Source organism: Pyrgilauda ruficollis, unplaced genomic scaffold (genome assembly GCF_017590135.1).
Source record: "Pyrgilauda ruficollis isolate IOZ18807 unplaced genomic scaffold, ASM1759013v1 scaffold1, whole genome shotgun sequence".
Lineage (NCBI taxonomy): Eukaryota > Metazoa > Chordata > Aves > Passeriformes > Passeridae > Pyrgilauda > Pyrgilauda ruficollis.
This window is the reverse complement of record NW_024508100.1, coordinates 1,153,851-1,176,451: the sequence shown is the minus strand read 5'-3', so window position 1 is coordinate 1,176,451 and position 22,601 is coordinate 1,153,851. Positions and strand designations below refer to the sequence as shown.

General features: G+C 45.4%; 1 protein-coding gene across 1 annotated transcript; it reads right to left on the bottom strand.

Moving 5' to 3' along the window:
• Positions 1–575: 575 nt before the first annotated feature.
• IMMT (inner membrane mitochondrial protein) lies at positions 576–22,035 on the bottom strand. Its single transcript, XM_041481488.1, has 14 exons — positions 21,880–22,035; positions 16,584–16,660; positions 15,995–16,184; positions 14,538–14,658; positions 11,320–11,421; positions 10,663–10,799; positions 9,560–9,663; positions 7,554–7,689; positions 6,425–6,554; positions 4,563–4,577; positions 3,333–3,556; positions 2,354–2,485; positions 1,849–1,978; positions 576–1,527 (listed from the first exon to the last, which is right to left on the bottom strand). The coding sequence occupies exons 1-14, from the start codon at positions 21,922–21,924 to the stop codon at positions 920–922; spliced, it is 2,151 nt and encodes a 716-aa protein (XP_041337422.1). The 5' UTR covers positions 21,925–22,035; the 3' UTR covers positions 576–919.
• Positions 22,036–22,601: the final 566 nt, after the last annotated feature.

The following is a 22,601-nucleotide window of genomic DNA, read 5'->3' as shown; positions in this document are numbered from 1 at the left end:
GCACCAGATGTCACTCCTTTCCATCTAACTTTGCTGAACTACTTAAATACTGAGTTTACTCTGTATATAAACACTGAAGTAATGCAATACTCGGCACCTGTGGTGTTATTCCTCATCCTTTTGGTGTTTTGGGACAGGTGTTGGAGTCTGGATGTTAAATTACACTTTGTACAGCTGGAAACTGTCTCTAATAAATGACTGATATTAAAGCTGGCTGTATTCTGATAATGCTTGAGCAAAAACTGGTTGAACCAAAGTTTACCTTTCTGGTAGAAATACCTGATGTTCTAGAACTATGGCAGAGCAGCTCTGACAAGAAACCTACCAGGGCAGAAATCCAGGACAGGATGTGTTCTTACACCAGTTTTGTACATATCCTATACTCAAAGATAAATTCTTTTTTTTTTTTTTTAATGCTGTACAAATTAATAAATCACATCAGTGAGGTCTTGCTTTCTTGCTCCTCGAAAGAAGTAAATTAGAGTTTTAACTCTTTAGGTCATGGAGAAAGACTGAGCTTTGTACTGCCCAGCTGCAGTTATGTTTAAACAGGAGACTTAAACAGCAGCAGCAAGTGGTTGAAGTCTTGTTTTATTCAGCTGACAAAGTGGCAAATGATTAATGGCAGGTTACAAACATTATTTTGGTTCGATCACAAGCCCACTTGGTAAGATGGGGAAACATTAATTCTTACACAAATTGTAGGGAAGCTTCCTGAAGTTGGTTGTCATGACAACTCAAAACCAACAAAAATACAACAGATGGTGAAATTAAATACAGTGCAAGGAAACAAGACGGTACCCGTGCTTTGATTTACTGCTTCCAGCCCCTGCCAACAGCTCTGTTTGAACCCTCAGGAGATCATGGGATTTCTCTCTGGCCCAGAACAGCTGAACTGCCTCCAAGCTCCAATCCTAGCTCACTGCACTTGAGTTGTTCCCAACCCCACAGCACTGGCGTATGCTGTCAAGATATCCACAATCTGTTTGGTTTCTAGGGTCATGCGCGCTTCCGTGAGCCAGTCGTGTGCCACCCTCCTCGACTCCCCTCGTAACTGGTTGACAAATTTGGCCGCCAGCTCCAGGTCTCCGTGCTCGATGCAGTAGGAAGCGTAAGACAGTAACTTAAACGTGTCGAGGTCGTCGGGGCTGAGCTCAGCTGGTGGCTTCAGCTGCTGAGGGTGGAACACCAGCAGCGACTGCAGGTAGGACAGGAAGTATTGGTACAGGCTGTTCCTCGTCTCGTCGATCATGGCCACTCGTTTTGCCAGTTTTTGGACTGTGTAGAAGCGTGCTCTGAGGGCCTCCTCGCTGTACACGCCCCGCGTCAGGGACTCCTCTGGCAGAGCTGCTGTTAAGGCTTCCGTGAAGGCGTTGTCGGCGCAGCTGGCTTTGATGGCCTTCACCGCGCTGCCCAGGGGCTCCGTGGGACTGTCCCCCGTGCCTGACCTCATGCAGTATTTGAGCGCTTCCACAGAGAGCCACAGTTGATGGGCCTTCCTGGCCTCCTCTTCTGCTACTGCGTGACCTGCAAGGGAAGCCAAGAAGGGGCTCTAGTTGGGCACGTGTGGCTTTGAGAACAAGCAGCAAGAGCCATCCCTCTCCACCCTCTGCTTTCCAAAGCAGCCAACCCATCAGCATGTGCTCTAAAGCAGGTCTGTCCCACAGTTTAGAGCCAGAACAAGAAAACTTTTGAAAGAACCACCTCGGACTTCACTCATCTGGGATTTGCTGGGCGCTCAGCAGTGTGAATTACATGCCTAAGCCTGGGTTTAGATGCCCAAGTTTGGGCAAGGGGCCTTTGGGGAACACAGTTTTAGTCCTTAAAAAAGAGGAATTCAGTGCTCACTCTCGACTGCTTGCTCAATTCCCTTCAGCCTGGCATAGGCGGTGTTTATATCCAAGGTGAAGTTGTCAAGCTGTTCCTGAGTAAGGCGTCTGAACTGCATCTCCTGTTCACTGAGCTTCTCTGATAGGTTCTGAAACAGTGCAACAGAAGTAACAGAAACAGCTGGTTAGTAATATTTACCTTATTTTTAAGACATTTCTATAAATCTGTTGTCCTTGTTAGGGCCAATGCATACAGTAAATATACCAGTAAGAAACCTTATTGGGGTGAATTTAACGCTGCACTTACTCCAAAAATTTATCACCTATAGCAAAAGCTTTTCAGACAAGTCTGAATAAAACCTACACATTGAGTCACTCAGTATCACCTCAAGGTAAGCTTGCTTCCCTCCCCAGCCCCCATTTCAATCCCTTGGAACATGTTTCAGGACTCTTGTCATATGAAACCTGTGCTTTGCAAGGGTTTGAATATCCCTTTAATTCCCCTGGGGACTCCTCTCCCTTACCTGCTCAAATTCCACCTTTAGATCCTGCTCCTGGATCTTCAGGACGTCTCTGAGGTGGTCGGTGTGGGCAGCAGCCTGGCGCCGGAGCTGGGTCCGCATTTCGGTCTCCATCACCTCCCGCACCTCTTCCACCTGCACACACACGAGGGGTGTAATGCACCAGCACTGCTCAGCTGCTTGTCACACACTGTCACAGGATCACACCAGTGATGGCTGAGGATACATGTCAGAGCAGTAGCACTGACAGAGCGTCTCTTTCAGCCTAAAGACCTGTTGAGGTCCAGTTTCACAGCTGACCCTTTTCCTAGGGATGTTAAGGAATAGATTCCTGGTTCACCATGTGAGTAACTGCTGGTTACTCAGTAGGCACTTAGTGCAGCTACCAAAACAGTATATAAAAAATACATTAACATGTCAAATCAAACACTCAAACACTTTTGGAGGCTGGTTTATAAACGAGCTTCTGAGCCAAAGAGACTTTACCTTTTCCCAGTGTAGCCCTATAATGGCCACACAAGGTCAGATCAAACACTGAAATTGTCAGTGACAGTGGTGAGGCACTGGCACAGAGTGCCCAGAGAACCTGAGGCTGCCCAAACTCCTTCCCAAGATCATATTCAATGGGGCTTGGAGCAACCTGGTCTAGTGGAAGCTGTCCCTGCCCATGGCAGGAGGGTGGAACAAGGTGATCTTGAAGGTCTCTTCTAACCCAAATCATCCTAGGATTTATTTTGATCCAGTAATTCCATCTCCAACAGGAGCCAAGTAACTTCACAAAGTCATTCCCTGTATGATTTCACCCTTCTAACATTACAGCAGTTTCCTTGCTCAACATTTCCTTTTCATGTTTAGCCTGGGGGTTACCCATGTGAAGTCTCCCACGACCCAGAATATCCCAGCTGTCCCTCTGGCCTTTTCCATTAACTCTTCCACCTTCTTTTTGACCCAAAGATTTAACCAGGTGCTTTATCCACTTTACCTTCCTCTCCTGTTCTAATTCAATCTCATTTTTGTGACGCTCCAGCGCTTTGGCCACAGCTGCCTCAAATGCTTTTTTATCTTCAAGTTTCTGCTTCTCCAGGGCGGTTTCGATGTGCTGCTGCTCGCGCACGCGCTGCTCCGCCAGCTCCCGGTTCAGCTGGTCGATGCGCCGGTGGGCGTGCGCGATCAGGGAGTTCAGGTCATCTGTGGACAGCTGCCCAGCTGAAGGGAACACAGGGCATGAGGGGAGGATGGGAACCGCAGGGAAACTGCTGCAGTGCCCCCCCGCCTCCCACTCAAGTGCTCTGGGGCTCCAAGGGGTTATTGGCCAGAGAGCTTGTTCTAGGGAAGGTCTCTGAGCACTTCAAGCCCTTGACCTGTGCTAATGCCCACCTGAGACCACTTTCTGAACTCTATTTTCATTCCAGGAGAGAAATTATCTTAGTTTCTTCCAAATTATTCCCAGCTGTAATTTACACTTCCATATCCATGTCACACTCAGAGACTGTCAACAGCTCTGTCATTTCTTGGTTTTTACACCACCACATATTTTCCCCTCTGCCAGCACACAGAGCAGCAGGGACTGTCACTGTGAGGGACAGACAGAATTACATTTTCTCTTCAAGTCCTCCAGATGAACTGCTCCTAATCAGATTTTTTACCCCAGATTGTACCTTTCATGTTTGGCTACTCAGAGGGCAGCACAATTCACAACCACATTGTACCTGGGACAGGAGGACCCAAGCTAACCCTGCAGCATTTGGTGACCTGAGAAGAGCTTTATAAAATGCTGCAGCTCATTTTGCACTGGCTGCAAGTTAAATCATCTGTATGGAAAGCTGGGACTACTTGGGGAAGCATTCCTGAAGGGTCTAAAAGCAAGCAAGATTGCACAGTCCTTCAGACACCTTGCTGCTGAGTGCTGGAGAAAGGAGTGGCACAGGAGGACTTGGAGCAGTGGTGCTCATTGTCCAGTGGGAAAGGTGGCCAAGCTCAGCTGTTGGATGTAACAGTGTTACAAAAAAGACTTGTTTGTGGTTTAAGCCAAGTGTGCAACATGACTGGAAGGGGTCCCAAGGCGTACCTCAGCCTGGAATGTTCGAGGAATGCCACATTTCACTCTTTGTTGATAACTGCCTGTAACTTAAAGCCATGCCCCACACAAACATAAAAAGGACAAAGAGAAGAGATAACTTTCAAGGGACAGGAACAAGTGACAGTAACTCACCTAAGTCAGTTATCTCTGTAACAGAAAGAAGTTGGGAAAGTTAGTGCACATTCACTACAGCAAGGCAGTCATGCAGAAGTAAAATAGGAAACTAAGCTTATCTACAGTGATTTAAACATGAGACCAAGTCCTTAGGAATTCAGGAAGAACAGTATGTGGAGTATAAAAGCCTCTGTATTACAGCAAGATGTAGCCCAAGACACCCCAACCACTAAAACCACCTTGGAAACCCACAGATGGACACTCGAATTCAGCCAAAGCAAGGAACAGAAGTTTGAAGTGGGTAAGTGCAGCAGGACACTGGAAATTTTAGTCTGCCATTTTTAGGGTCTTACAAACAGAAGCAGTTGGTAAAGAAACAAACTCCCCAGTGGCAGTGAGAGTCAGGGACCCCAACAAGTCTGCCCCATTCAGCAAGCCACACCAGTAAGAAATGAGGCACATGGAAGCCACCAGGAGCTTCCCTTTCCTCCCACACAAGGGCAGTGATCACAAAACCCAAGATTTTGTCCTGTGCAAGGAAAGGCAGCTCCATCCCCAGGGAGCCTAAATAAGTTTGTTCTCTTCAGAACTAGTAACACCCCAAAAGCAAACTCCACAAACAATTTGTTAATTTCAAATATTTTCCCCACATATAATGGATGTGAAGTTGGCTGTTTTTTTAAATGAAAACTGACCATTCCAAAGGTCTGGTGTATTGATTTAGCCAGGAAAAATTATTTTGTGGACTAAGGTCCACATTCCTAAAGCATAAAGTAGAATTAAGAAAATGTGTTGTAATTCTGCAATGTATACTGCAAGAAAATATTAAGGCAATACTGACACTTCTTTCAAATGACAATTACTACTTCTACGACTAAGGTCCACATTCCTAAAGCATAAAGTAGAATTAAGAAAATCTGTTGTAATTCTGCATTGTATACTGCAAGAAAAATATTAAGGCAATACTGACACTTTTTTCAAATGACAATTACTACTTCTATAAAAAAAATCTGTAACTTGGAAATAAAGCCTTAACAGCTGCCTCTGAACACATCAGCTAGAAAAGTCTGAGATCATTTAGCACATTTATGTTGAAACCTGACTGGAAATATCTGGAAATCTGGGGTTTTTAGGGAACTAATTTTTTTTAACTACCACAGACAGTAATTGTTCCATGGACATACCACACGTGGGTTCTTGCAGGAGCTCATCCACAGTAATGGTGAACACACACAATCCACCTCCTGCAACTGTGCTTATCTTTAAAATGAAAGCAGCTAAGGTGAGCAAGGGCACCTGTGGCAAGGAGTGTGCAGGGAGCACTACTGGGGGTGAGCTGACTGTTCACTGCTTTTGTGCAGCACTGGTGTTGCTACAGGTGTGTTACTGTGTCAGTTTGGTTCAGAAATAAAATGTACTGGGGCAGGCAGGGTATAAACAATGAAACCTCTCCCTTTCAGTGATGATGTAGAAAAATTCAGGAAGTTCTTTATCACCCTGTAACAATGGTGTTTTATAATACCTCTAATCACAGTCAAGCAAGTATTTGATTACTGCTTAACATCAGATTTGATTGAAATCTGGAATGACCTGGCTCCCTTCCTGAAATACGAGGGAGGGGAGAGATATTCATACAACTAATATGACATTTATCACACAAGAGCCATGTTTTGTGATACTTCCCAAACAGCACAGAGAGAACTGATTCTCTTCATAACACCTGCTTTAGATTATTTAATTTAGTTGTGAAATCATTTTCACTTCAGACCAACCACATACTGTGAAAATTTGAAAACTGGGATGGTGGACATTGAGTGGTCATGCTCTACAAACCACAGTGCAACAAGCACAAGGCAACCCCTCTCCAATGGGAGACTTACTCATCCCCTTCCAGCCAGGCTTCACATCGGGGGTGATGCTGTCCAGCTCCTTCTGGAACTCCTCTCTGGCTTTGGCCACCAGCTCGTGGTACTGAGCCACGATCTTGGCCTCAGACTGTGCTGCCTGAACCTGAAACAAACAAGGGTGAGATTAATTTGTTTATCAAGGCAAAGGTTGAAATTGAAGGCATGTATCATTTAAAGCCAAGCCCTGGCATACTGGCACATATCAACCCCAGCCCAAGCAAGGCAAACTCACTTGGGAGAGCACAGAAACCCACCCTGTCATATTAAACCTCTCTCACACAATAATTATTTGCTGGAACTTTAACTAATCCATTTTGCCTCATATGCCCACTGCAGCTACACAGCCAGTCTGTAGCCTGGACAGGACCAAGAGTACCTTGAATTCAGTTTATATCTTAAACATCCCCAGCTCCTTCTCTCTGCTCACAGCCATCATACAGGCCTAGTAAGCGATGCCTGTGATTGCTGCTATCCTCAGTGAGTTCTGATGTTCCCACTATCAGGCTATATTCACTCCAAACACACCTGATGAATTACCAGCTGTCCTGCAAAAGGAGATAAACTTCACCTTTGCATTTCTTTCCCAGTCTTCTGAACTTCAAAGTGATTTACCATCAAGTCATTAATTAGCACACATTGAACTCCTCCCTAACCTTGTGGTAAATTACCTTGGAATCAAGTGGGAAGAATTACAAGTTGCCAACAGACAGGACTGGGACCATCAAGCCACCTGGAAGCTCTTTCAAGACAGAGATCAAGTTTTCATGAAGATCTTGCCATGTCTGATTACTGGCAGTACAACCAGCTCAAAGCCCGAGCACAGCTACAAGAGGATGGATTTACAATTCACAATGCACTGGAAGGGGTCACAGCACTGAGCCTGTCTGAGCCCAAGAAGGCACAGGGTGGGATTCTTGGGGTGTCCTGTGCAGAACCAGGAGTTGGACTCAACGACCCTGATGTGTCCCTTCCAACTCAGCATATTCTGTGATTCTATGAAATATCTCACTCCCTGCAGAGGATTTGGGAATGGGTGGTCTGCACAAATTGCCAAGGAGACCCTGCTCTAGAAGCAATTTTAAACAGTCTGAGGAAGCCTTACCTTTTTCACCACATTGTCCAAGTCCACAATCATGTGATGGAGATTTTCTTCTGCAGCAACAATGTGAGGTTTGGCTCCTGCCAGCTGAGACTTCTTGGCCCTCTCGATGACACCCTTTGTCTTCTCTAACTCCTCTCTGAAAAGAGAAGCAGCTGCTAAGTGTAACATACACAGGGCTTATCACCCCAAAGAAAATTTACTTTATGCTGTTGGTATTCACAGGAACAACTACTGGGTAACTCTACTGGTGCTTCCTATCTACCAACTCTACGATACTTTGACTAAGGATTACTTTTTTCCCACAGCCTGAAACCTAAAAATGTCAGTGTGGCTATTCCATGTAAAATGAGAATTATTTATACTGCAATTAGTAATCAGGATTTAGCTAGAGGGAAAATGGAAGTTCACTGAAAGGAGTTAACATTAGTAAAACTAGAATTAGAGATTAAAATTAGGTTAGAATTATACAGCAGACATTTCCAGCACGTAATAGCAGCAAGGAAACATTTTTAATATAGATGGCTTACGCTTGCAGAAGTGTTTTGGACATGGTGACTGGTGGAGATTAATGAGGATGGGAGAGAATTTATAGGGCTCTGTAAAGATAATTATGTTTTTTTGTAATTAGGAAAGAAATGCTTTCCTCTAGCATAATTGGAAATCAAGGAAAAAGTGAAAAATGTTCCTTTTCTAAATCCATTCAAACCAATGGAGGTTTCCAATGACTTCATTAGAATAAGGAACAAGCTTTAAAATAAGTAAATTAAGAAAATAAATAAAAGCAAAGATATCCAGTAGAGCAATAGAGAATGAAAGCTGCTGCATGTGGGGTTTCCATTAGCTTTGTTTAACAACGACTCCCACTAATTTCAGTCAGCCCAGCAACATCAGAGATAAGGGAAGTTTATAATGTGATAGCAACCATGCAGCTTCAAGAATGATGTTGCCTCTCAGCCTTAGAAGCATCAAAGGGCTTCCAAATTTATTTCTAACCTGGGCATCTTGGAGATACTGTTTGTCATTTTATTTCTGCTCCTTCAGTGCTCACAGACCAGACTCAGGACACATCAACACAGGTCAAACAAACCCCAGGGTATGAGCAGTGCTGCCATTCAGAATTCAAGTTTTTCTTAGGCATGTGCTCAGTAAAAATCAAATTGCTTAAAAGCAATTCTGTGGACACAGGGAACTGCCAAAGGATGCTGCAAGGTTTAATTTTTTCATTACAACTAAAAGAAGCTGGTGATGTTATTGACTCCATACACGAGTGCAGTCATGGAGTCATCCTCAAACTGTTTGGGATGGAGGGGACTTCAGAGATCATCTCATTCCACCCCCTGCCATGGACACGGACACCTTCCACTGGAACAGGTCACTCAGAGCCCCATCCAACCTGGCCTGGAACACCTCCAGGGATGGGGCAGCCACAGCTTTTCTGTGCAAACTGTGCCAGGGCCTCACCACCTTCACAGGGAAAAATTTCTTCCTAATATCAAATCTAAATCTGCCCTCTGTCAGTTGAAGCCATTCCCCCTTGTTCTGCCTTTGTAAAAAGTCCCTCCCCAGTTCTCTTGTATCCCCTTTAGGTGCTAGGGTGCTTGAAGGTCTCCCCAGAGCCTTCTCTTCTCCAGGCTGAAGTCCTTATGTTTATTATTAACAAAATTATTCAACAATAATACTAAACGGACTGTGGATTTTTTTTTCATCTTCCTTGAACTTACCAGCACTCTAATTTAGTAATAAGGAGGTAAGTTCTTAAAAAGAACAGGACTGTTTCAGACTCTCTGCTACAGGGAGGACTTTGTGCACAGGCACCCAAGGTTTGCACATGTCAAATTAAAATGCTCCTGGCTAATGAGTATTAAACCATTTTTTGATATGGCACAAACAGACCATTCCATATGAACACAGACAACTCCATACTTTCTAGAAACTCATCTGGTGTTTGCCAGCCCTCACATGAGCAATGTCACTTTTTACTCCAAGACTTCAATCCAGCAACTCACTTGGCTTTCAGAAGGGCATCAGCAGCTTCATCCACGGCTCTCCTGCGGTCCTTCAGCGCCTCCTCCAGCGTGCGCCACTGCGAGGATTTCTTCCCCCCGGCGTCCTGGGAAGCACAGACTCCTCATTAGGGTCAGCACCACCACTGAACAACAGCTGCCACACAGTGGAAGCCGGGTCACTGAACATTTCCCTCAAACTGAGCACCATTCTTGTGTTTTTCAACAGCACAGCTGGAAGCTTTACAAGTGATGGTTCTCTTCCAACGTTTTGGTTTGGTTTTGTTTGATTCTTAATGGGTTTTTTTATCCTGAGCCACAGACCTTTATTCACCCAGAAGAGTCTACATGAGAATCACTGTAAGCTGCACAATGTATTGTGGGAAAATCTCCTCATGTATTAAAATACTTTAATACTTTAAAATTGCTTTTAAGCTTAATACTTAAAGTACAATAATACTTTAAAGTTGGTTGATTTAAAATTAAGCTTGGTAATCTTAGTAAGTTTAAAGGAATCTTTTAAGGCAGTTATTTTACTAACTACTAGATTAAGTCTTGAGTGCTTGGTTGGTTGCCCATGTGCCTGCTAACTGAGTAACAACTGAATTTTATCTCTGCTGCAGAACTGAATGGGCAGTGGCAGACCCACACAAACCCTGGCATGAGCACACCACCAGTGTTATCACTTGTACATCCCCTTCCTATTTCCTGACAAGAAACAAACAATCCAGAAAGAGGATGTTGGCAAAGGGAAAAAGTTCAATGGAATTATTGGGGTGGACAGCATGATCTTAACTTGGTAAAGAGTCTTGTGAATTAAAATAAAATTAATTAAAATACAGTGTGAAAACTATTAAATGTCTTAACTTGAATTCTCTTCTTGCAAAAAGAAAATAGAGGAGTTGGGAAAAAAAACCCCAAACAACAAAATTCAAAATCAAAACCACTGTATTATTTGATTGTACCACATTTCACAAGTGGAAAGGTGAGTTAAAACTGTGATAAAGGCATTGCAAGAAATTATTCCAAGTTTATTTTTAATTCAGATTGAAGTTTTGCTGAACCCAATGAAAAAGAAAAAAATTGTCCCCACTTGTCCAATTTACCTCAGAATCATCCATGGCATCCTTCAGTATTTGGGAATGGGCATTCACTGCTTGCACAGCTGACTCCTGAGCAGTGATGGCCTGAAGGGTTACACGAGCAGTTGTGTTTAGGGCTCCTTCTAGAGTTGCTGCAAGGGCTGGGAAAAAAAAGTCAGTTAAACAATAAAGAAAAGAATTTTATAATTAGTAAAATAATATGTTACAGCCTCTACATCTCTTGAATTATTTTCTATGATCTAAAAGGGCTGGTCAGTTTGGGAATTAAACAGCAGCCTAGAGAAGAAGATCACCAAAATGCTCTCCTCATTTAGAGCAGAGGTATTGATGAGAGCAAAACATCACCCAGTGGAAGACCTCTCCCATGGGACTGCAGGGGGGTGCAGGTATATCCCATGTTCACTTGTTCTAATGGTTCTGGAAACAAATTTTCATCTCTTCCTTGAACCCTGAAGTCTATTCCAACCTCAATTTTTCCATAATTCTTCTATTCTCAGTTATTTATGAGTGGGGGGAAGAAGCTTCACCACCACTCCCTGTGCCAACTCAACACAGGGACAACAGCCAAGAGGTGTGTAAGGAGCTTAGGACTATAAAGTCAGTCCAATTCCACAGTTCTGTCCCATGCAACACACAGGAACAGTGACAGTGTGGACTTACCTGATACCTTCTCTTGCTCCTCTTTGTCTTGCTGGGCAAGCCGGGCTGCAACTTCTTCTGGTGGCCGTTCTTTGATAGCATGGGAACCTTCGTGTTGTTTACCTGTTCAGAAGTAAAAAAAGAGTCAAACTGCTTAAGTGGAGAGTCCCAATTAGTGTACAGAGGTTACTTGTAGGGATGTAACTTTATCAAAACTGATTTTTGTAGTTGGTATCACTTCGTAGATCTGACTTCTGCTCAAAGCCATGCTGGAACTACCTGAAGAATCTTTATAAGCATAACTACAAACCCAGTCTCACAACTTAAAGACAAGAGCATGGACACCTCACATGCATTTGGAGATTCTCCATTGTCTAGTTACAAAATTATACAAGACTCAGAAGTCAAAGGCAAAGCAAGAAGTGAGAAACACTTACAGAGCCAAGGTTAAATTTCAAGTGAATCTCCATTCTTGCTTTTTCTTAGTTCTCCTCTGGCATGCTTACAGAGTCCAACCAAAACAACGAAGGATGAGTGAGAAGGCTATGGTGGATCACAACTATACTCCATTCCCTTGCCTACAACCACTTAAAATGCCTTTAAGAGTGAGAATTGACCTAAGTAATGCTTTCAAGATCAACAGCAAGTTGCATCTGAACTGAGGAGACAGCCCAGAGCTCTCAACCTCAAGCTGCAACAAAACCCATCAGGTCACCTCTGAATAATGCTGATGTTACTCTGCAGCATGTATTTAACCCTGGTATGCTTTCTATGAAATGTTCATAACTAGAAAAATTAATATAACCTAATCTCATCTGGAAGAGACCATCATCTCAAGGCTGGTGTCTCTTGTTGAGCTTAACAATAAACACAGTTTCCTCACCACAAGGCACAGAAACTCACACCTTTCAACAATGACAAATACCAACACAGAAGCAAGAATGCATGCACATGAAGCTAGAGGATTTGGGTTGTCTTCATTGTATTCACATAGTTTTTTTCACCTTCTTCAGTCTGTATCTCCGGAGCTGGCACTGACACGGCTACCCCTGTTGCAGAGATGATCTGTGCTGCAGCCTTGCCTGCTGTTAAACACAGTTGCAGAACACACCAGTTAGTACAGCTGGGGAGATGGCCTCCATCTGCCAGAGCAGGATGGCCAGAGCATCTTTGGTCAGGGGCCTGCTGAGCTGGTGAAGAGGGGCTTAAACCAAGGCTGCTGGGAGAGGGGGCCCAGGAAAAGGGGACCTCATGTCATGGAGACATGATGGGATGGCAACTGTGACTGGAGGGTTGGAATGGATGAAGGCTCTTCAGGAAGGCCTGGCAGGGGAGACAAGGAGAGCAATTATCCCCTTTGTCAATGACCAACTGGAGCAAATGGAGCTCTGCCTGGGATGGAAGAGGAGCCAACCAAGAGTTTATGGGTCAGGATTAAAGGGAGGGCAGGGATAGGTGACATTACATTGGGGGTCTGCTGCAGGATGACAGAGGAGATGAGACCCTCCAGTGAGGGAGCAGCATTGCTGAATAAGAGAAGAGCAAGTGACATCACCTCTCTGGATTTCAGAAATTTGAAGTGGCATTTGCCACTGTCTTACATGACATCCTTATCTATGAACTGGAGAGACATGGATCTGATGGATGAACCACTCTGTAGATAAGGCACTGGCTGGATGGTTGTACTCAAGGAGTTGTGGTCAATGGCTCATGTCCAATGGATACCGGTGATAAGTGTGCTCCTCGAGGTCACTGTTGGGACCAGGACTGTTAAACATCTTTGGTAGTGACCTGGGCAGTGGGACTGATGCACCCTCAACAGGTTTGCGGATGACATCCAGCTGAGCTGTGCAGTCACACAATGAAGGGAAGGGATGTTCATCCACAGGGACTTGGAGAGGCTCGAGAGGTGGGACTGTGTGAGCCTCATGAAGCTCAACAAGACCAAATGCAACATCCTGCACTTGGACTGGGGCAAGTCCAAGCACAAACACAGGCTGGGGGGAGAATGCATCAAGAACAGCCCCCAGGAGAAGGACTTTGGGGTGCTGGTGGATGAGAGGCTCAACATGACCTTGCCACGTGCACAGGCAGTCCAGAAACCACCTGTGTGCTGGCTGGACCCCCATCAGTGTGGGCAGCAGGTCAAGGGAGGATTCTGCCCCTCTACTCTGCTCTGGTGAGGCCCCACCTGCAGGGCTGCATCCACCTCTGGGCCCCCCACACAAGGAGGAAATGGATCTGTTGGAGCAAGTCCAGAGGGGGCCACAAAGATGCTCAGGGGGCTGGAGCCCCTCTGCTGTGGAGACAGGTTGGGAGAGCTGGTTGTGTTCAGCATGGAGAAGGCTCCAGGGACACCTTCAATTACCTTCCAGTTTCTACATGAGAGCTGGAGATGGTCTTCTACAAAGGCATGGAGTGACAGGACAAGGGGGAAGGGTTTCACACTGACAGAGGACAGGGTTAGATCAGATATTAGGAAGAAATTCTTTATTGTGAGGGTGGTGAGGCACTGCACCAGGCTGCCCAGAGAAGCTGTGGTTGCCCCATCCCTGGAAGTGCTCATGGCCAGGTTGGATGTGCCTTTTGGGTCTAGTGGAAGGTGTGCTGGCCCTTGGCAGGGGGTTGAAATTAGATGATTTTTAAGCTCTCTTCCAAACCACTCCATCTAAGTGCTATAATATAATAACAGGGCTATAAGACTTAATTTTTTCCTCTGTAGAAAAATATTAATTGGATATGGATATTATTTCCAGAAGAAGATGATTTCCTGGATAAACAGCAACAAGATATTAGTTACACATACACAGAGCCATTAGATATAAATGTAAAAAGACATCACAAGTGCTCCTCTCTAAATGAGCTCCATTTGATCTGGCTTTACAGTAGCCCAGTAATTATCCTAAATTAAGTATCTTGTGCTGGCAAGACCCTCAGAGTCCAGCATCTGAAGTTCTCTTCCTGCTGAGTCTCACATCTAAACTAAGCAGGTTAATAATTATTTATCTCAGATTCCAAATATCCTCTAAATTAAATACAATTCTTAAAAAAGGGAAAAAAAAGCTAAACCCACTTTATGCAAATGTTATGACTTGGAAATAAAAAAAAACATTAATTCTAAGAAATTACAATATTTACCTTAAACCATTCAAAGGACAATTTTAATCTACTCTACCATACATGATGCAGGAGATCATTAGGTGATTTGCTTCTTTGTACATGACACTCTATAAATTTACCTCCTTTTTCCTCTGTAGGAGCAGCACCTTCTGGCTTGCCTATCTGGGATTTGGGAGCAGGCTGTTTAGACTCTTTCATTACTTCTGCTACAGATGAGATCTTCAGTGGACCTTGATGTATCTTGAAACATCAGAAATAAGAAATATCATCAGTTTTTCAAACAGCTTGGATTTCACCAATTCCAGTATAATTTTCCATATCCAAGTGTCTGTGCCATAAATCTGAGCTTCAAAGTGCAATTTAAAACAGCCATATAATGCCTTGATTTTTAATTCAGAAGGAATTTTTACAATTTTCTCCTCTCCAAAAATGCAGTTAGAACTGTGGTAGTTTTCACTATAAACAAATATTTATTAAATTATGCATAAAAACAAATAGTTTCATGCCCCAAATATTCCAAGCACTTCTGAGTGTGTTGAATGTAGAAACCATTAAGTTTGGCTTCACTGATTTCCTGTTGAAAGGCTTCAGATGCTGGTGGTTGGGGCACATAAACACTGAAACACAGAGTATTGTGACATTTTATGATATTAATCCCTTAACATCCATTGTGGAAAGCCACAAGGTAAATATAAAACCATCTGAGTTAGAGCCATGACTGGGGAGTTGATAACTCTGCTGATCAATCTGGTTTGCAAAATTCCCTAGTGCCTGGGAGGCACCAAGAGCTTGGATGATCACACAAACTGCAGCTAAAATGAGAAGAGAGAAAATTTTATTGACTGATATTTGCCCACTCATTAAGAACAGCTTTCTTAAAATTAAATTTAAAATATTTTCAGTTTGCTGAAGGCCAAATGGCTTCTGAAAGCTCAAAACCATGGCCAGATTAGATTTTCAGTATACTTGATTACTGGGAAGTTTCCTTTCACATGGAGGAGCAGAGAAACTTCCAGGTTTCAATTTCCAGAGTTGTGCCAAAGGCAGTATCAGATTTTCCTTTCTCCAGGGTAGTGCCACTAAGATTTCAAATCATTATGCTTATACCTGGCTCTGTACCATTCAAATCTTTACTTATTCAAGAATGTTCTCAGTCCTCTTTAAAATAAGTTCATTTAGAGTAAGTTTTGTAATTCTGCTACACCACTAACTAATTGAACAGCAGTTAAATTCCAGCCTATCACCCACCTCTCTCTGTCCCCATTTAATTTCTGAGTAAGCAGAGCAGCTATTCAGTTGGGATTCTATTAGATTGCTTTACTGTAAATACAAACAAGTTTTACAACCCACACACCACAATCATGAGATGGTAATGGGAAATGTACAAGCATCACTTTTGCAGCACCAAGTAGGAACTGAGTTCCTAACTCTTAAAGCTTAATTTAAGGAATCTTAATTCTTCAACTTTTAAAATTCTTAGCACAAAGCAATATTAATCAGAATTTGAAACCTAAGTGCAGACACTCTTTAAAAAACAGGTTAAGTGGATGTGTGGGGGTGGATGGGAAACACTTACTGGTTTCTTTGACACTGGTGTGCTGGAAGGTGCAGGGCCAAGTGCCATCTCAAAGAGTTTGTCAGAGTAGGGAATGGCCTTCTCCACGCTCTCCCTGAACTGTCTGTCATAGCTGGCATACAGGACGGTCCCACCTATCCCTCCTCCCACAAACAGCAGACCTGCACCAATGATTTTGCCCACAGAAACGCTGAGAAGGAAAGAAGAGTGAAAGGGATGTAAATTACATAAATAAATAAATAAATAAATTATATTGTGAACATCAAACAGTTTGTGAGTCTTCAGCTTACAGCTGGGGACCACCACTCTGTTCCAGAACCTGCTTTAAATCACCTTCAGCCTGGTACAACACTGGTTAGTGACTAACCCAAAGGTAAGATGCCAGCCCACAACTTCCATGATAAATATTGATCATCTTCATTTTCTTCATCTAAATCTGACTGAACCAAACAAGGAACACGCCCCATGACAACAGGATTTACCCCACAGAGAAATCCCACTTCCAGGAGTCTGCTGTCATGTGAAACCAAGGAGCAGAGCCCCTGTTGGTCAGCCAGAACCAGTCCCACCCCCAGACCCCGCTACGTACCCGGACTCCCCGGAGTGGGTGGCATATCCGCGGTACAGCCGCGATGGACGGAGCGAGGCTCTCACACACCGACTGTTCTGTAGGGAGGAGGCAGGGCCACAGTGAGACAGGGAAACATCTCCCTCCCAACAGCAGCACTGGGCTGATTGACTCCATTGCCACAACCTCAGTGTGTCTGTAGGAAAGCTGAGAGCAGCACTACAACGTTGAACTCTTTTCTGTGAAACATGGAGAGCTTTCCCATGTGCTACTGTATTTGTAAGGACCCTCGTGGCAGGGAGGAATGATGAATCTGACTCCATGTTCTCAGAAGGCTAATTTACTACTTTATAATACTGTGTTATACTAAAGAATACTATACTACACTAAAGAATACAGAAAGGACACTTACTGAATGTTAAAAAGATAATAATGAAAACTCGTGACTCTCTCCAGAGTCTGACACAGCCTGGCCCTGATTGGCCAAAGAGTGAAAACAACTCACAGCAGAATCCAGTGAAACAATCACCTGTGGGTGAACAATCTCCAAACACATTCCACATGAGCACAACACAGGAGAAGCAAAGGAGATAAGAATTGTTTTCCTTTTTCTCTGAGGCTTCTCAGCTTCCCAGGAAAAAAATCCTGGGCAAAGTGACTTTTCACAGAATGTGAATGCCACAATGTGCAGCTTCCAGGTTCAGAGCTTTTTAAGAAGTCATTCAATTCTTTGAAAAATGAATTGAAAATTTGAAAAATGAGAAGGAATAAACCCCTACCCCAGCTGCTTTCTGCATTTATTTTGCTGATTTATGTGCTGGGCAGTACAACTGGGTTAGTTTCAGATGCATTTCAACCTCACATACTAGAACAACTCAGTGTGAGTGGGACAGAACACAACAACAGCTGTTTAAATGCTTCAAACTACTTTTAATTCTTAAGATATACAAGCAATTCTCCTTTAGCTTCCAAACCAAGACCACTACTTTAAAAGAATTAATAACATGCACACTTTCCAGACAGACATCAGATTATAATATAAATTAAATTAGTATATGAAGAGTGATATTTTATTATATTCTACTTAACAAGATCCACATTACCAAGATTTTTATCTTCTCTGAAGGACTGGTTAAGCTAGTCTAAGCCTACAGAAGAAAACACACTGTTGGCCTCAGAGGTTTTTTCCCCCACATGGGAATTACTAACAGGGAAATACAGGACTCATGAGAAATCAAAGTGCAAGGCACAAAAAGAACTTTTCCCACAGTTGAGGTATTTTGCCCAACAGGGAATTTTTATTTTAAAAAAGAAAAAACTGGGAGATGCTTCACTACAACACAATCCCAAAAGACAAGTTTCTATATTTCCTTTTGCACATGGCAATAACATGCACAACTCTTGTGGTTTATGTCCTATCCCTGTCCAGCAGCACAGACAGGAAAAGGCAGGAACACTGCATTCTTATTCTTTCCACAAAGGCAGCCAAAACATTTTTAATTAGCAGCAGGAGCACATGTACAGCAAGAGGAAGAGTGCTCCTCTTGCCCCTGAGACCTCCAGGAGCCCTCACTGTGGGAGGTTTTCTGGATTATGATGGACAGAAAGGGCAACAAAATAATAAATATCTTCTGTAACATTTTTGATTTTCTGACTTGACTGCTCCAGGAGCACTTCCTGAGGCTTCACTGCTCCTTTCAAGGGGAATTTCACTAATAAAAGCCTCACAAATGATTTTGTTATCAACTTCTGAATGTGCTCCTGACTCTCTCTCTATGTCCCTATTACACCATGAAGCACAGGAGGAGCAAATAATCCAGTATTATGCATACAGCTCAATCCAACAAAATGAGAAGGGGAAAATACCCTGATTTTCTATTCATCAATTCAGACTGAATTTCCAGTCCCTTCCAACACTTTGGGACTGTGCTATTTTGCCTGATGCTCCCCTGGAAATAAATCATCACTTCTGAGCTCCTGGCCAGGCTTTCTGGAGGTGATCCCACCCTGCAGCACTGTCACTCCCACATCCTTGCTGGGGCTGGACCTGCCCTCTGGTCAATCCTGTTGGCTAAAACCCTTACTCACTCCTGGTGATGGCAAACATCTGGCTCCACACCTTCAGCAAACATCAGCTCCTGCCCTCGGGATCAGGCTGTGCCCAGGGAGCCACCAAAGCAGAGGAGAACACCTGCTTCTCTTAGCTCAGCAGTTATGTTTCATACACCAGGAGGGATTTTTTGGAGGAATGCTTGATTTTAGTCCAGATGCCCTTTGGAGCAGATGATCTTCTGAGATCTCTTCCAAGCTGGACTGTTCTAGAATTAGCCAAATCCTCATTTCTGTTTTTTCATCAGGATGAGAGGAACCAAAACACAAGCCCTCCACCTCTGGCACTGGAACTCTCACACGTGCAGCAATGGGAGCAGTAATCAAACCCTAAACAAGCCCTCACCAACTCAATCTTTCAAGTCACTGCAACAAATTTCCTCAGCTGGCCAGAGGAACAGCAAATGGAAATCTGTAGGTACCCATGTTTTATGAACAGAAGCCAAATTCTTCCTCCCTCACATCCAGATACACTAATACCTCCAAAAATCACTGATTTTTTTTAATAATTTTTTTAAATAAGTACTGCTCTTTTGGCCACCAAAATAGTATTGCTTGTATTTGCTGTACCACCATAATATGGAAATTAGGAAGTAATTTCCAATCTCCCCTTTGCAAAATTTCCAGGACTTTGTAAATTTTCAGACCCTTGTCATTTATTTCTAATAATGCCTCAAAGAATTTTGGAGAAATTCATCACATGTGCTTTGCAGTGCCCTTCAAAAGGCAGAAATAAACCAATTTTTGTCCTGCAGAAGACAGAAAATTCTTTGGATGAGGCAGCATGGACACAGCAAGGATGCCCACAGCAAGGGCACTGCAGGGCAGCTGTTTCTATTTCTTCCTTCTCCTCCAGCAGCTCTACATAATATTTGTTTCACTCAACTTTTTAAATACTTATTCTTTTGCCTTCATTACCTACTATTTAATCACCACAATAATCACTTAGCAGGGCACATCACACCTTCACTCTGGTTAATATTATGAGCCCAGTGATTAGGGACATTTAAGGATATCCAAGTGAGCTCACTCTGGCACGGCAGAACATCATTAAACAAATTAAATTTGCTTTGCAGGCTTATACTTTATATGTAACTTCAAATAACCATGGCCAGGACACACTATCCTCTGCTCATTCAGCTCCAGCTCAACCTCTCTTAGGCACCAGGCTCGAGTATCCTGATCCAGAATTTCTGTAACACAGGATTTGTGCACTTAGAAAGAGCAAACCAGAAACTTCAGAGAAGTTTTTCTTCATTAAGACACAGATCAGGTACAACAAGGACATCTCACCACAGAACTCTGATTTCCCATCATTCCAGACTTCTGCCAAATATCACATACTTTTACTAAAAGCCCTGTTCATTTCACAGAACATTTCAAAAATACTTCAAGAGAAAAGTCTCTCTGCAGCACTGCATGTGTAGCAGAAAACATTTCTGAAAGCAATGAAGATCCCCTTCTCTCAAAGCCACTTCAATTTACTTGTTACAAGTTTAGCGATGCTCCACACACAGAGCTCACAGTAGGAAAGAATGAATAAAGAGCTCACAGAAAAAAATGAAAGTAGGAAAAAATGAATAACAGGAAAGAGGGAAGGAAAGAATGAATAAAGTTTTCCCAGTCTCCACCACAAACTCTCTGGTACAGATATCAAACTTCAGAGAGTGCTGTGGCATCTGTGTTTGCACAGTTCTTAGGGATAAATCCTGCCCTGTGAGGGTGGTGTGGTGGTTCCCCAGAGAAAATGTGGATGCCCTCTATCCCTGGAAGTGTCCACGGCCAGGCTGGACAGGGCTTGGAGCAACCTGGGATAGTGGAAGGTGTCCCTGCCCAGGGCAAGGGGTTTGGAATGAGAAAGTCTTAAGGTCTTTTCCAATCCAAACCACTCTGTGACTCTTTCACCAAATATTTATAGCCCGATGACCAACTTCCAGCTGCAAAGCACCACCCTGGCTGTTCTGGAGCTGTACAGTCATTCCAGACATATTCTGTTAAAGCCAAGCACATGCAAATAGCCTCGAGTGATAAGTATCTGCCAAAGCCTGGTTTCTGTCTTCTCAACGTCCAGATGAAACTTTCCACAGCCAGGCAAACCCAGAGCCTTTTTTCAGTGGGCATCAGGTGACCAAAGGACTCTCCAGCCCCGGAGAGCAGCAGAGGAAATGCAGCTGCTGCAGTGGGAAAGGCTTTAGAGAGAAGAACCTACAGCTTCTCCTTTGCTACATCGTGTGAACGGAGGGTAATGAACACTGGGATGGAAAACAGGATATAAAAGTGATCGAATCAGGTTATTTTTTATCAGGCAGCTAAAACACAATTTGGGGCCTTGGTAAACGAGTCACTCTCACCTATAAACCTCTGTGGCTTCCTAAAGTTGGCCTACTGCTTTAAAAAGGCTCCAGAGCACATCACCACCCTTATCTCCGCTGATAAGGAGAGGCAAAGGTCCAGGACACAAAGCACGAGTCCCACGGGCACTTCTGCCCTGGGCATCGCGTGTTGTGTCCCACCGTGGGGACGGAAGGACCCCCTTACACATGAGCGCTGACACCACCCGTGTCCCCACGCCACACACCGCGCCGGTCCCGACCCTTCGTGGGGCCGGACCCGGCGGGCTCCGGAGGGGCTGCGCGGAGGCCGCGCCGGGGAAGGCAAGGTCACGTCCTTCCCGCCCAGGAGCGCGCCTGCCTCCCACCCACGCGCCATCCGTGCGGGGCCGCCGGGCCGTGCGCGTCCCCACCGAGGCCCCGCCGGCCCCCGGGCCACGCCCGCGGCTCCCGGCGTTGTCCCGGGGTGTGGGGGGCCGGGAGAAGCGGAGAGGAGCTCCGGGCCCAGCGCGGCCATGGAGGCCGAGACTACAGGCCCCAGCAAGCAACACGGCACCCCGCCACCCCATTAAGGACTAAGAGTCCCGGCGTCCCTTGCGGCAGTGCCACATTCCGTCCCGGGCTGTCCTGCCGCGGTGCACGCTGGGACTGGTAGTACACCCCACCCACCAGCGCCCGCCCCCCGCCTCCGTTGGCGGCCGCGGCCGCCCGTCAAAGGCTGCTCAGCCAATCACGGCCCGCGCGTGCGGAGTCATTCAGCGCGCGCCGAGTCGCGGTCACAGGGACTCCTCCATCCCCGCAGGCCTGGCCCGGCCGCACCGCTCGCAGGGCTGGTCACAGCGGGGGTGGGTCGCGGGGTTCCCCCGGGGAAAGCTCACCTGCTTGGCCGCGGCGAGCCCCGCTCGGCGGCACGCCCGCAGCATGGCTCGGAGCGGCGGCCGGCGCGGCCCGCGGGAAGGCGCCTTGCGCGGGTCCTGCCGGCGCCGCCTCCGTCCCCCCCTTCAGCGGGCACTGCGCCTGCGCGGGCGCTCCCGCCCCGCCAGGGGGCGGCCGCGCGTGACGGGTCTCGCGTGGCCAATGGGAGGACGGGCACGGGCCGCGCGACGCCGGCGGGGCGGGGTGGGGCCCGAGCGCGGGGGCGCGTGCTCACCCGGGACCTTCGGGGCGCGGGCGGGACAGAATAAAATAAAAATAAAAATGAAAATCACAGAATGGCTCAGGTCGGATGGGACCACAGTTGGTCGTCTGGTCCAACCTCCCTGCTTAAGCAGAGTCATCGCAGAGCACGCGGCACAGGAGTGCAACCAGAGAGCTCTGGAATGTCTCCGGTGAGGGACGCTCCGCACCCGCTCTGGGCACCGCGGCCCCGTGCCCGGTCACTGCCCTGTGAGGGAGCTCTTCCGCACGGTCCGGTGACGCTCCTGGGCATCGGCTGCTGCCCATTCCCGCTTATCCCATTGCCCGGCACCACCGAGCAGAGCCCGGTCCCTGCTCCGAGCGCTGACAGAGCACAAAAACATTCGGACACTGACGGGCATGATGAGTGTCCTTCCCGCGGCTGAGCAGCCCCAGCTCTCTCAGCCTGTCCCCCAGTCTGAGT

Coding starts and splice junctions, on each gene's coding strand:
- IMMT (XM_041481488.1), bottom strand. CDS start 21,924: ATGCTGCGGGCGTGCCGCCGAGCGGGGCTCGCCGCGGCCAAGCAG. Junction 9,664..10,662: donor ATGCCATGGATGATTCTGAG/GTAAATTGGACA, acceptor TGTGCTTCCCAG/GACGCCGGGGGGAAGAAATC. Junction 7,690..9,559: donor GATGCCCTTCTGAAAGCCAA/GTGAGTTGCTGG, acceptor TTCTCTTTTCAG/AGAGGAGTTAGAGAAGACAA.